At 38.1% G+C, this 11,928-nt stretch overlaps 1 protein-coding gene across 2 annotated transcripts in view; it reads right to left on the bottom strand.

Moving 5' to 3' along the window:
* LOC127622932 (ryanodine receptor 1-like) overlaps nt 1–11,928 on the bottom strand; it is a 144,363-nt gene that overhangs the window by 9,178 nt on the left and 123,257 nt on the right. For both annotated transcript variants that reach the window (XM_052097115.1, XM_052097116.1), the window contains 16 exons: nt 11,726–11,807; nt 10,317–11,623; nt 9,880–9,959; nt 9,476–9,644; nt 8,537–8,623; nt 7,858–8,148; nt 6,684–6,814; nt 6,529–6,571; nt 6,305–6,438; nt 5,636–5,696; nt 5,377–5,523; nt 3,771–3,905; nt 3,535–3,691; nt 1,808–1,872; nt 179–279; nt 5–56 (listed from right to left, as the gene is read on the bottom strand). In XM_052097115.1, the coding sequence (XP_051953075.1) occupies nt 5–56; nt 179–279; nt 1,808–1,872; nt 3,535–3,691; nt 3,771–3,905; nt 5,377–5,523; nt 5,636–5,696; nt 6,305–6,438; nt 6,529–6,571; nt 6,684–6,814; nt 7,858–8,148; nt 8,537–8,623; nt 9,476–9,644; nt 9,880–9,959; nt 10,317–11,623; nt 11,726–11,807 (3,042 nt within the window). The remainder of the gene's footprint in view (nt 1–4; nt 57–178; nt 280–1,807; nt 1,873–3,534; nt 3,692–3,770; nt 3,906–5,376; nt 5,524–5,635; nt 5,697–6,304; nt 6,439–6,528; nt 6,572–6,683; nt 6,815–7,857; nt 8,149–8,536; nt 8,624–9,475; nt 9,645–9,879; nt 9,960–10,316; nt 11,624–11,725; nt 11,808–11,928) is intronic.

Here is an 11,928-nt window from a genome sequence, read left to right as displayed (position 1 = left end):
TAACCTGTCCTGTGTGCTCGGTTTCATCTTTGTTGATTAAATACATCAGGAAGAACCTGCAAGGCAGAATAGAAAAGAGATTCAAAATAAGAAAACAAAATATTTCACAAATGTCACTGTTGTAGTAAATTATTTAAATGTCACTGTTGTAAATTTAATTATTTTGTAATCCACTTACATGTAATTGGCTAAATTGTGCTCCTCCAACGTATGCGTTTCAAAGCCATGCGGAGTCGAGTCAAAGTAGTCACTTCCAATTCCACAGATGAAGCACTTAGTCTATGAAAATACACACACACACACACACACACACACACACACACACACACACACACACACACACACACACACACACACACAGAATGGGTGGATTGAATACAGTATACATTAAATATCTAAAAATTGCAATCAGTAATGTAATCCCTTGGATTATTTATATATATATATATATATATATATATATATATATATATATATATATATATATATAGCACAGAGCATAAATGTGTGTGTATATTTGATGTCACATGCATTCAAGTGGTATAATCTATACTGTTTTGACAAAATATTCCATTAATGAATTAATAAAATTTATATAATCCAATTTTTTTTATTTATTTTTGTGTGCCAAGATAGCAGAAAATTATTCTTATTTAGAAGAGGATTATTTTGTAAAACTAATGCCTTCCAGGTTTAAATTTTTTTTTTTGTGTAGACTTCCAGAAACAATTATGAAGGTCACTGGAAATGATGAAGACAGAATTTCACAGCTATACATCAGCAATTTTTACTAATTAAAAGTATTCTTCATAAAAAGGCATGTGTGGTGATGTGGGCATGGCCAAGCGACGTCAGTGGAGAGCGAGGCAGGGAGAGGAAGAACGATAAGGATTGACACCTGTGGGAAATCACCTCAAACAGCTGTTTTTTGTTGCAGTGAGAGCTGGAGGGGGATAAAAAGGCAGTCCAAACTGCTGGAGGGGAGGGATAGATGCATGCAGCAGAGCTTATGTGTGCATTTATGTTACATTCATTAATTTAAGTTTGGTGTCACTGAAAAGTGTATTAAATAAAGAGATAGGTTGGATTGTTTAACTGGCTCCTGCTTCCTCCTTCATGAGAGAGCTAGTGATCTGTCACAGCATGGTCTAACGTTTATCAGCGGGCTAATTTAGAATGAAAAATGTAAAATATTTAAAAAAAGAAGAATAAGGGGAATCAATAAATTATGAACAATTAACTTATGTTGCCTAATTAATATGTGATCCATAAATGAGTAACTGTAATCTGATTATGAGTATTTTAAAATGTAATTGAATCTAATTACAAGTCTATGATTTTTGTAATCTGATTATGTATCAGATTACATGTAATCCATGACTACCCAGCACTGTAAATATATATTTCTCTCTTAAGATTCTAAAAGAATACTTTTTTCCTGATTTAGACTAAATGGACAGAATACATTAAACCCATGAAATGCTTTTGCACTGTGCTTTTCACTTAAGATTTATAAGGTTATAGCTCCCCATGTTAGATTGTATATAGTTGCTGTTTAATGTGGTAAAACATGTAAAACCTTTGGAATTTTAAGGATTGATGTTATTATTATATGCTAACAATGTGGTAACCGTGTCGCTCGTTCTGTATTGCTTTTGGCAAAATATCCTGAATTATCAAAATAACGATTATAATCCATTGTAGGAAGAATTTTTAAGACAGTATTTATTCATATTGGACATTTGAAATGTATAATACTGTGTGATGCTTGGGATGAGGTGTCTAAGTGTATAGTGAGCTGTTGTACCTCCATGTCTTCTCGGACCTGCTCCTGCTGATCTCTCAGCTCACCAAAGGCATCAATGATCAGACCTGCATAAATCACAAACATCAATTCACTCTGAAAAAGATAATGTCAAATCACCTGAACAATCATATTAAACACTACAGTCTGACTGTAGAGATACATGGCAATACATGTGTAAACACCCAAACATACAATTGGATAATTCATTTAAAAAACTATAGACATTAATAGGGTGTTGGTCATCCATTTGCTGTTATAACAGATTCCACTCTTCTGGGAAGGCTCTTGATGTTGGAACATAGCTCTAGGGAATTGTACCCACTCAGACAAAAGAGCATCAGCGAGATCAGGCACTGATGTTGGCCGATGGAGTCTGGGGGTCTTCAATTCATTGCAAAGGTATTCAGGTCTGGGATTTGTACAGGTCAATTTCTTTCACACAAGACTCTGTAAATTAATTCAAAAGAATGTCTATGGATATTGCAGGACTCCATTGTGAAAAAGGCCCAGCAGAGGTTGTACTTCCTTCACCAGCTGAGGAAGTTCAACCTGCAACAGGCGCTGCTGATTCTGAGTTCTACTCAGCAGTCAATGAGTCTGTCCTCTGAACTTCAATAACTGTCTAGTTTGGTTCAGCTATGCAATCGGACATCAGAAGACTCCAAAGGACAGTTCGGACTGCGGAGAGGATTAATGGTTGCCCCCTGCCCTCCCTTCAAGAACTGTAAACTTCCAGAAAAGGGCAGGAAAAATCACTCTGGACCCCACTCACGCAGCCCACTACCTTTTTGAACAGTTGCCTTCTGGATGGCGCTACAGAACCATCAGGCACAGGAACAGATTTTTCCCTCAGACTATCCATCTCATGAACAGTAAAAATGCCCTATTGAGCAACAATTATGTGCAATACACAGCTTAGTCTATTTATATTATCCAACATATCCTACCGCTTCTGCCATAAATTCCCTTGCATCTGTATATAACAAACTTGTATTTGTACATACATTATATATATATATATATATATATATATATATATATATATTTATTCACAGTTCTGTGCAAATGTCTTAGGCACATAAGATGCATAACAAAACCATTTGTCTTCAGATGGTTATTTATATTCAGCTTTAGTGTGTCAATAGGAAATATAAATTTTAGACTCCCAAACATTTCTTTTGCAAATAGAATAGAATAAAATAGAATAGAAGAACAGGGAGCCCTGTAACAGATGGCATGGTCATCACAGAGCCCCCCACTGAATATTGAGACATTCTGGGATTACAAGAAGAGACAGAAACAATTGAGACTGCCTAAATAGATAGACAAGAACTGTGGCAAATTCTCCAAGAAGCTCGGAACATCCTACCTACCAACAACCAAGAAATATTTTATCCAGGTGTACCTAGGAGAATTGGTGCTGTTTTGAAGGCAAAGGTGGTCACACCAAATATATATATATTATTTCGTTTTTTTTCTTATTGTGCATTTCTATATATACTTATATTTTCTATTCACTTTTTATTTTTATTCACTTATTTTTTTATTATTATCTCTGTCTTGTTGATGTACTGTTTCTGATACTGACACGCTTATTATAATGCACATATTCAAAAAGTGTGAAGATGAAATATCCATACTTGTTAATTACAGGGAGAATATTTATGACCATGTAGTGTAGATAAGGCAGAGAGTGATCGATTTTCTATAAAAATTCTGTTCCTCACCCTGAATGATGGCCAGCAGGATGACGATGACAAAAAAGAAGAAGGTGATATCAAAAACCACACGATAAAGCTCATACTCGTCACCAGCCGGATCTTCGATCTCATCTCCTATACCACCACCGGCCCTCACACCCACATACATATGGAATAGATAACACTGAGATAGAAGACAGAACATTAGAACGACAAGCAAAAACAAGGGAACTGGAACAAATGTTGGCATGTGTAACACTTACAGTCATCATGTCGTCACACTTCATATCCGGTTCACCTTCATCCTCACTCATGTTGTAGAACTTTCGGAAGAAGTTGAAGGCCACTACGGTGTAGAGGTAGACCACCACAGCCAGCAAACCAACAGTCATCATCAGCTAAAGCACAGACACAATCAACATCAAGCTCAAGATCAACTGATTTAAAGGAATAATTCACACAAAATTCTCAATTCTGCCATTATGTACTCACCCTGATGTCACTCCAAACCTGTATGACTTCACAGGGTTTATCTGCCATTTAATGCAAGTGAATAGTGACTCTGGTCTGTCAAGATCGAAAAAGAGGAAAAAAAACGCCCCACCATAAACCACAGTATAAGTAATCAATACAACTTGTGCAGTATATTCCAATTCTTCTAAAAAGATACATTTACATTGTTGTGATGAACAGAATTACATTTAAAATGACCCAGTGAAGTCTGAGGTTTGATGTTATCAATGTAAATGTTATATTTGATATCAGCACTGTATTAATGATTTGATTTGATCTAAGAGTAAATAACGACTTAAATTACATTCTGTTCATCAAACAAAGTGATCATATGGCTTTAGAAGACTTGGAATATAGTGCATGAGTCCTATTAATCAATTCTGCTTTGTTTTTATGTGGCTTGTAGCTTGACAGACCAGATTCACTGTTCACTTGCTTTACATGGCAAATAAACCCTGTGACGACTATTTAAAAATGTTTACCTTTTGTGTTCCACTGAAGAGAGGAAGGGGGTTTGGAGCAACATTAAGACAAGTAAATAATTACAAAGTTTCAATTTAGGTGTAAACTATTTCTTTAAGATAATTCACTACCTAATATTATATACCCAAAAATGAAAATTCTCTCATGATTTAATTCCTCATGACATCTCAGTGGTGTATGGCTTACTTTCTTCAGCAAAAACACAAAGATTTTTAGAGGAATATCTCAGCTCTGTAGGTCCATACAATTCAAGTGAATGGTGATACAGACCTTTGTAGCTCCAAAACTCACAAAGGAAACATAAAAGTAAACCATCTGACCATATCGAAGTGTTTAAATTCATATCTTCAGAAGCAATATAATAGGTGTGTGTGAGAAACAGAACAATATTTACTTTTTCACTCGAAATCTCCACTTTAAATTTCACTTTCAGATGTGAAACTAAATAGGCATCGCATGTGACTTTCAGATGTAAAAGTGGAGATTTAGAATAAAAAAGGACTTACATTTTTATCTGTTTCTCACCCACACCAATTATATTGCTTCTGAAGATATAGATTTAAACACTGGAGACTTATGGATTACTTCTCTGTTTCCTTTATGTGATTTTTGGTGCTAAAATGTCTGATCACATTCACTTGCATTGTGTGGACCTACAGAGTTGAGATAATCTTCAATAAATCATTGTTTGCATTCAGCTGAATACAGAAAGTAATACACATCTGGGACAGCTTGAGGGTGAGTAAATGATGAGAGAATTTACATTTTTGGGTGAATTATCCCTTTAAAACCATAAGTTAGTACAATAAGTTCATTCTGGGAGAGGAGTTCTATAAAATCTCAGTCAAATATGACCATCTCTCAGAGCTGTACCTGCTTGCCATTGTGGGTTACAGAGGACAGGATGGTGCGCAGGGTTTTGACACCCATTGCGATGTCCAGCAGATGACAGGCAAAGAAGAAGTTATTGTAGTGACCAAGCAGTGACATAACCGTATACCAAACCAGGTACAGGAAGGTCTGAGCAGAACAAGAGAGCACAACAAGAAACCAATGAATGACACTTAATTTAATTGTAAATATCCTTAACTGATTGAATTGTATATGAAAAGGTACATTTGCTGGAACTTACATTATCAGTGAACACAACACCAAATTTCCAGATGTGGTACTTGATATCAATAGACGTCAACCTGTGTATTCATGAGGTAAGATTTTTTTATCTTTTATAATGAGAAACAGAATCTCCATCATGTTACTAACACTATCATATCACTACCGTGCAGTACAAACTTATTTGAGTGATTATTCAAATTATTCTGAATAGACGATTGCATATGCCATGTTAAATGCAAATAATGAGAATAATTCATTGCTACTTTTATTATGTATTGTGTTTATTTTGAAAGCTGCAATGAAGAAACCGCATAATTCTATACTTCGAGTATATCATAAGTGTGCAGAGGCACACATGGACAATGCATCACAGCCATGTCAGTTTTCCATTTATTTTATGTATCTAAGTAAGCAAGAAAAAATAACATTCATCTCGTCTCATCATTTAGAACTTTCACTATAACCTGAACATTTGTGCAGGTCAGTCATGTTCATCCATACCACCACGTTAGTAGTCAATGAGCTCTTTGATTCTTTGAAGAAGATTGTGTGGCTGAATGCATGATGTTGTGCAACTGTTAGTCACAGTGTAGATGAAATGGCCAAACCTGTTAATTAGAAGGGGTTGTTCACATATGTTTGGCCATGTAGTCTACTTATCAGTGTGTAATGCATAAATCTTTACCAAGTAAACATTGAGGAATCAGGCTGAGCTTTCTTCTCGTGTGTCATAGCGCTGACGTCTAGAGCGGCTAGGTCCATTCCCAGCAGTTCAGCGATTCTCTCTCTACCGTAGATGTCACCATACTTCTCCAGCACCTGCAACACAAACAACCATAGAGACCCTCACCTAAACCTATCAATGCATGAATGAAATGTTTACACACACAAGTATAGCATGCACCTGACCTTTCTCTTCACAAATTTGTCCCAGTAGTTGTTGGGGAAACTCCTGGAGGGAAATAAAAGGGAAAGACATTTCAGATTGCACAATCGTAATGAAGACACCTTTGTTTACATCTATAAATTAAATACAGTATTATACAGTTTTTTTTTTTACTTACGGTGTATTGAGGACCAGTCTGTCCCATTGGCCCTTGATGTCATCATCCTCTGGCTGCTCAGTTACATACAGACCATCAAACTCCAGTTTACGGGCCAGCTCCTTCTCTCTCTTGAAGATGACCAAAGGAACCTGGACATATACAACACTTTAGCAATGTACACTGGCTTACTCACCTGTTTGCTTTTTAATATGCAGAGATATATATAGTGGCCCCAAGAAGTATTTGAACACTTAGGTCACACTTAAAAAAAATGCATTAGATAACAAATTATCAAACCAAGTGGCACTTATTACAAGAAAGATAGCACAAGCACATTTACCAAGCAAAAACATTTTTCACAAAAAAAGTTTTGGATTTTAAATGACTAAACAATATATTTATATAGATTTATATCTATATATATTCTGTTCAAAATGAGAGAAAGATTATGTGGACACTTGACACTTGTCAAACTTAGTGGAACATAATGTGATGAATTACACCTGTGGTTACTCTGCTAGGTAGGAAATCTGTGTGAACTCACTTCTTATATCCACTACAAATGACATTGGGACAAGTTTGTTTAAAGTAATTGGCTTGAAGTATACTCAGTTCTTAGAAAAGTTCTATCATAATTTATTTGCATATGCTACTTTATTTTATTGCAATGACATTTATACATTTTGTAGTGTGGCATAAGTGTTCAGATCCATTTTGTAACGATGCTGAAAGGCAATGACAGGCAGACGAAGATGATGATGATTATGATGATGAGAGCCCAAGTGCAGTTTATTTACATAAGTGTTAACCAAAAACATGAATCCAAAACAACCATAAACGACTTGACTATAAACTATGTTACACAAAACAATATCTGACAAAGGACGATGGCAAACATGAGGGTTTAAATACAAGGAAATGGGTAACCACATGATATAAACAACCAATGACGAGACTGAAATAATAACAAGATAACGAGACGATAAAACATGAACCAATGACATGACAAGACTGATAATGAGTTAACAAGACAATAAACCAATGAAAACAAGACACATGAACATGGAGGGAAACAGGACATCACATGACTAGGAAACCACATAACATGAACAGGAACTAAACTTACAAAATAAAAGACATGAACACAAAACTTGAACAAAACACATAAACGTGACACATTTTGGCTCCTGACCTTCAGACAATTGTAGCCGATGATACACAGAAAGGAAATAATGGTGTGTAAAATTGAAAAGAAGGCCATGGCAGGCTGCATATATCCAGTGCTCTCTTCCAGAAAGTAATAGACAAAACCTTCTTCATCATCTTCCTCTCCATTCTCCTCCATTCCGGAACCTTCAGCCTCTCCACCAGAGCCCTCAAAAACACCTGAGCCTTCAAATACATCAGAGCCCTCGAATACACCAGAGCCCTCAAACATAGCTGATCCCTCAAGCTCCTCCTCACCAGGGGGGCTGTCAGACACCTAAAGAAGTACATGGGTCATTACATTTTCTTAACTAAGATAAATTGATGTCTTATCACAGGGAATATTTTATTTATCGGATTTAATAAAGATTAAAAGGATTCGTGAATTACTTACCCTCAAGTCGTTACACACCTGTATAAATTTCTTTTTTCCATGGGACACAAAAGGAGAATTTAGGAAGAATGTTAGCCTCAGTCACCATTGACTTTAATTGTGTGTAAAAAAAAAAAAGATGCAATGAAAGTATATGATGACTAAAGCTTTCAATCTGTGTAACATCTCCTGTATCCATGAAAGAAAGAAAGTCATACAGGTTTAGAATGACGATAGACGATAGACCTGCCTTTTGGACAAAATAGCTGCTAATGCAAAGTATTGCACTGACCTTGTAGAAGAGTAGAATGAAGTTCAGGGCAAATGCAATAAACAGAGCCAGGAAGCGCAGGTTGTAGAAATTGCGAGACAAATAATTCTGGAAGAAGAGAAAGTTTGAATTTAAATCAATGTATATATTCTTTGGGGGCCTCGGTAGCTCAGCGAGTAAAGATGCTGACTACCACCCTTGGAGTCATGAGTTCGAATCCAGGGCATGCTGAGTGACTCTAGCCAGGTCTTCTATGCATCCAAATTGCCCGGTTGCTAGGGAGGGTAGAGTCACATGGGGTAACCCCCACGTGGTCACTATAATGTGGTTCTCGCTCTCGGTGGGGCGCGTGGTGAGTTGTGTGTGGATGCCGCGGAGAATAGAATGAGCCTCCACATACGCTATGTCTCCGCGGTAACACGCTCAACAAGCCACGTAATAAGATGCAGGGATTGAAGGTCTCAAACGTGGAGGCAACTGAGATTTGTCCTCCGCCACCCAGACTGAGGAGAGTCACTACGCCACCACGAGGACTTAGAGCGCATTGGGAATTGGGCCAAATTGGGGAGAAAAGGGGAGAAAAAATTTATATACACTTTGATTCCATACAAAACCCTTATATTAATTTTATGTACAATAGATAGCCAAAAGTATGTGGACAGTCTACTATACCTTTATGAAGCAAAGTCAAACCCATCAATTAGAAGGGGTGTGAACACACTTTTGGCCACATACACTGCAAAAACATTGGTACTGTGCAATTGTTACCTTAAGGAGCTATTTCTACCTGATCTAACTTAGTTTTGTTGGTGTAATCTAATGTAATCAGGTTAATTCAGGAATGTTAAATAATATGTTTTTTCAGCTTAGTGTAAATGTTCTCTATGTAAAATATGTAATCTAGTGTAGAGAACGGAGAGAAAACCACAGAATTTCAATAACAGACTTAAAAGAAATTACCATGAATTTGATTCTTTGGACTTCAAGTTCATTCCAGAGTTCAAAGCCCTTTTCTGCCTCTTTCTTGCCTTTCTTTGCTTTAGCCTTTGTCTTTTTCTCCTCTTGCTCATCTTGTTGTTCCTCTGGCTTGGCCTCTGCCTCCTTCCTAGCCTTCTCTCCATTTTCAGCACTTTGAAAGACAACGAGAAAGAGTTCTAACTAAAAAAACAATAGTATGGCAGAAAACAGCAAGTATTTAAACTGACATGAAAGTGATTTTGTAACTGTTCAAATATGAGGCACTGTACATTTACATTTCTGCAACATAAAATGCTCTTTGAAAAATGAATGCTGCTATTATTTCAGCACATGTTACAATGCATTCATTTATTGGACAATATATATCATAGTTCTCCATAACTTACTCTGCTTTTTCTGTTTCTGGGGCTGCTTCTTCCTCTACTTTCTCCTCCTCTACCAGCTCTCCTTCTCCTCCTTCACTCAACTAAAAAAAACACCCAACAAGCATCCAGGAGAAGACAATAATACTTAGATTAGTGTGTCTACAGAGCAATGGTGAAAAGTATCTTTCTATTTAAAAGTACAGTTCATTTCAGTACTCCATGGAAAAAAGACAGTTATCCGGGCTTGTAACATCATTTTGTTTGAATTTAAATTTTTGTGTGAACTATCCCTTTAATAGAACTAATGGATAACGGTGTGGATTATGCAAAGTATGGTGAGGAACAATCCACAAGCTGGATGCTCATCCAGATCAAAAATAGGAAAATATATTACAAATCACATATTGCATGGTGTATTGTGGGATTACAAGCACTCAACACTTCTGCCTTTGTCTCACCAGTTTCCTCTTCAGTAGTGGGCTGCCTTCTGGAGTTGGCGGCTCCTCTGGCTCAGTCTCTCCCATGTCTCCGAGTCCACCATGCGGACCAAACCCAGGCCTTCCTCCATCAGCCTCTTCTCCATCTTCTTCTTCTTCCTCTCCTCCACCTGCTCCCTCCTCGCCCTCCCCAGTTCCACCCGATTCTTGAACATTTCTTGCTCCAGGCTCAGGGGGCAGGTCACCGTGCACCTCATCCTGAGTTGGGTCGGGCATGTTAGTCAAAATCTCTGTCAACGTCATTTTCTTTGCTCCCTCCACCAGACCACCTCCAAAGAGTGTGTTCCAGATGAGCAAGAAGAAGCCTTTGCACACACTGTAGATGAAATGTAAAATGCCAAAGAGGACCGTATAGAGGAACATCACCAAGCCAACAATCATATCCTTTATGGTCATCTTCCTGATTTTGCGGTAACGGCGCCTGAGATTATGGAAAGTGAACAGGTTTAGGAATTTCACTATGCTCTTGATGAAATCAGCAAATGCTGAGCTGGATTGAGGTGGTGCTTCTTCTCCATTGCCTTCCTCTCCTTCTCCTTCTCTGTTTCCTACACCACCGCTCTCCTCTTCTTCCTCATCCTCGTCTTCCACAACCTCCTCTTCCTGCTCGGAGATCTGTGAGGCAATGTTCATCTCAAAGATGGTGTCCTCGCAGAAGTTCACAAAGAGCTCCATCTTCTCAGATTCCCCACCTTCGTTGACCACATCAAAGATGAACTGCCGCTTTGACTCTCTGACCTGAGGCATCTCCCACTGGTTGCGATTGGCCTCGCTGATCTCAAAGTAGATGCGCTCAATCCTCTTGCTGGCGCCCATGATTTCGATACGGCCCAGGAAGGGGCGGAAATAGTTCAGCACACTCTCAGCTTGCTCCAAGAAGTTCTGCAGGCGAGTGTCATGTGGAACATGCTCAGAGAGGTTGGTGAGCAGCACAGCAATGTTAAAGCCGATGTCTTTTGCTGGCTCTTGGAAGCGATCAGCATACTCCTCAAAATTTATCATCTCATTCTCGTCTGCCTCGGAGCAGGACAGCAGGAACTGAATCTCAGATGGTGTGTACTGCTTCTGACTGTCCATAGCCTTGGAGAAGTCCTTCTTGGAGATGAGGCCACGAGGGTCCGTCACATAGTCACGGAAGGCATCTGATGCCACAATATCCTTCAGTTTGAGGAACATGTCGAAGAACTTGAGAATCATCTCCACATTGCTAGATGACTCAACCAGCATGTCAACCATCTGGCGAGCGATTGTGCCATTCACAATGTTGCCTGTAAAAGAGTGACAACTTAGCACATAGATCATGACTCAAATGGCTCTTCAGGATTGTCAGTCATCACAAAACTTGAATTAGATGGACAGATATCTCTTACCCTCCAGTAGAGAAAGAAGCATGACCACCATGTCCTTCTGTAGATCCAGGAGCTCCTTCAACAGACCAATTTGACTGGAATCCTGTGATCAATGTACCAAATTCAGACAACAACAACAAAGTTATCCACAAATTCCCTCCGAGAGTCTGAGAGTATAAGAGTACCTTTTCCTTTAATTCACATTTTGTTTATTGCCTAAACCT

Source organism: Xyrauchen texanus, chromosome 29 (assembly GCF_025860055.1).
Source record: "Xyrauchen texanus isolate HMW12.3.18 chromosome 29, RBS_HiC_50CHRs, whole genome shotgun sequence".
In the NCBI taxonomy this organism is placed as follows: Eukaryota; Metazoa; Chordata; class Actinopteri; order Cypriniformes; family Catostomidae; genus Xyrauchen; species Xyrauchen texanus.
This window is presented reverse-complemented; position numbering and strand designations above follow the sequence as displayed.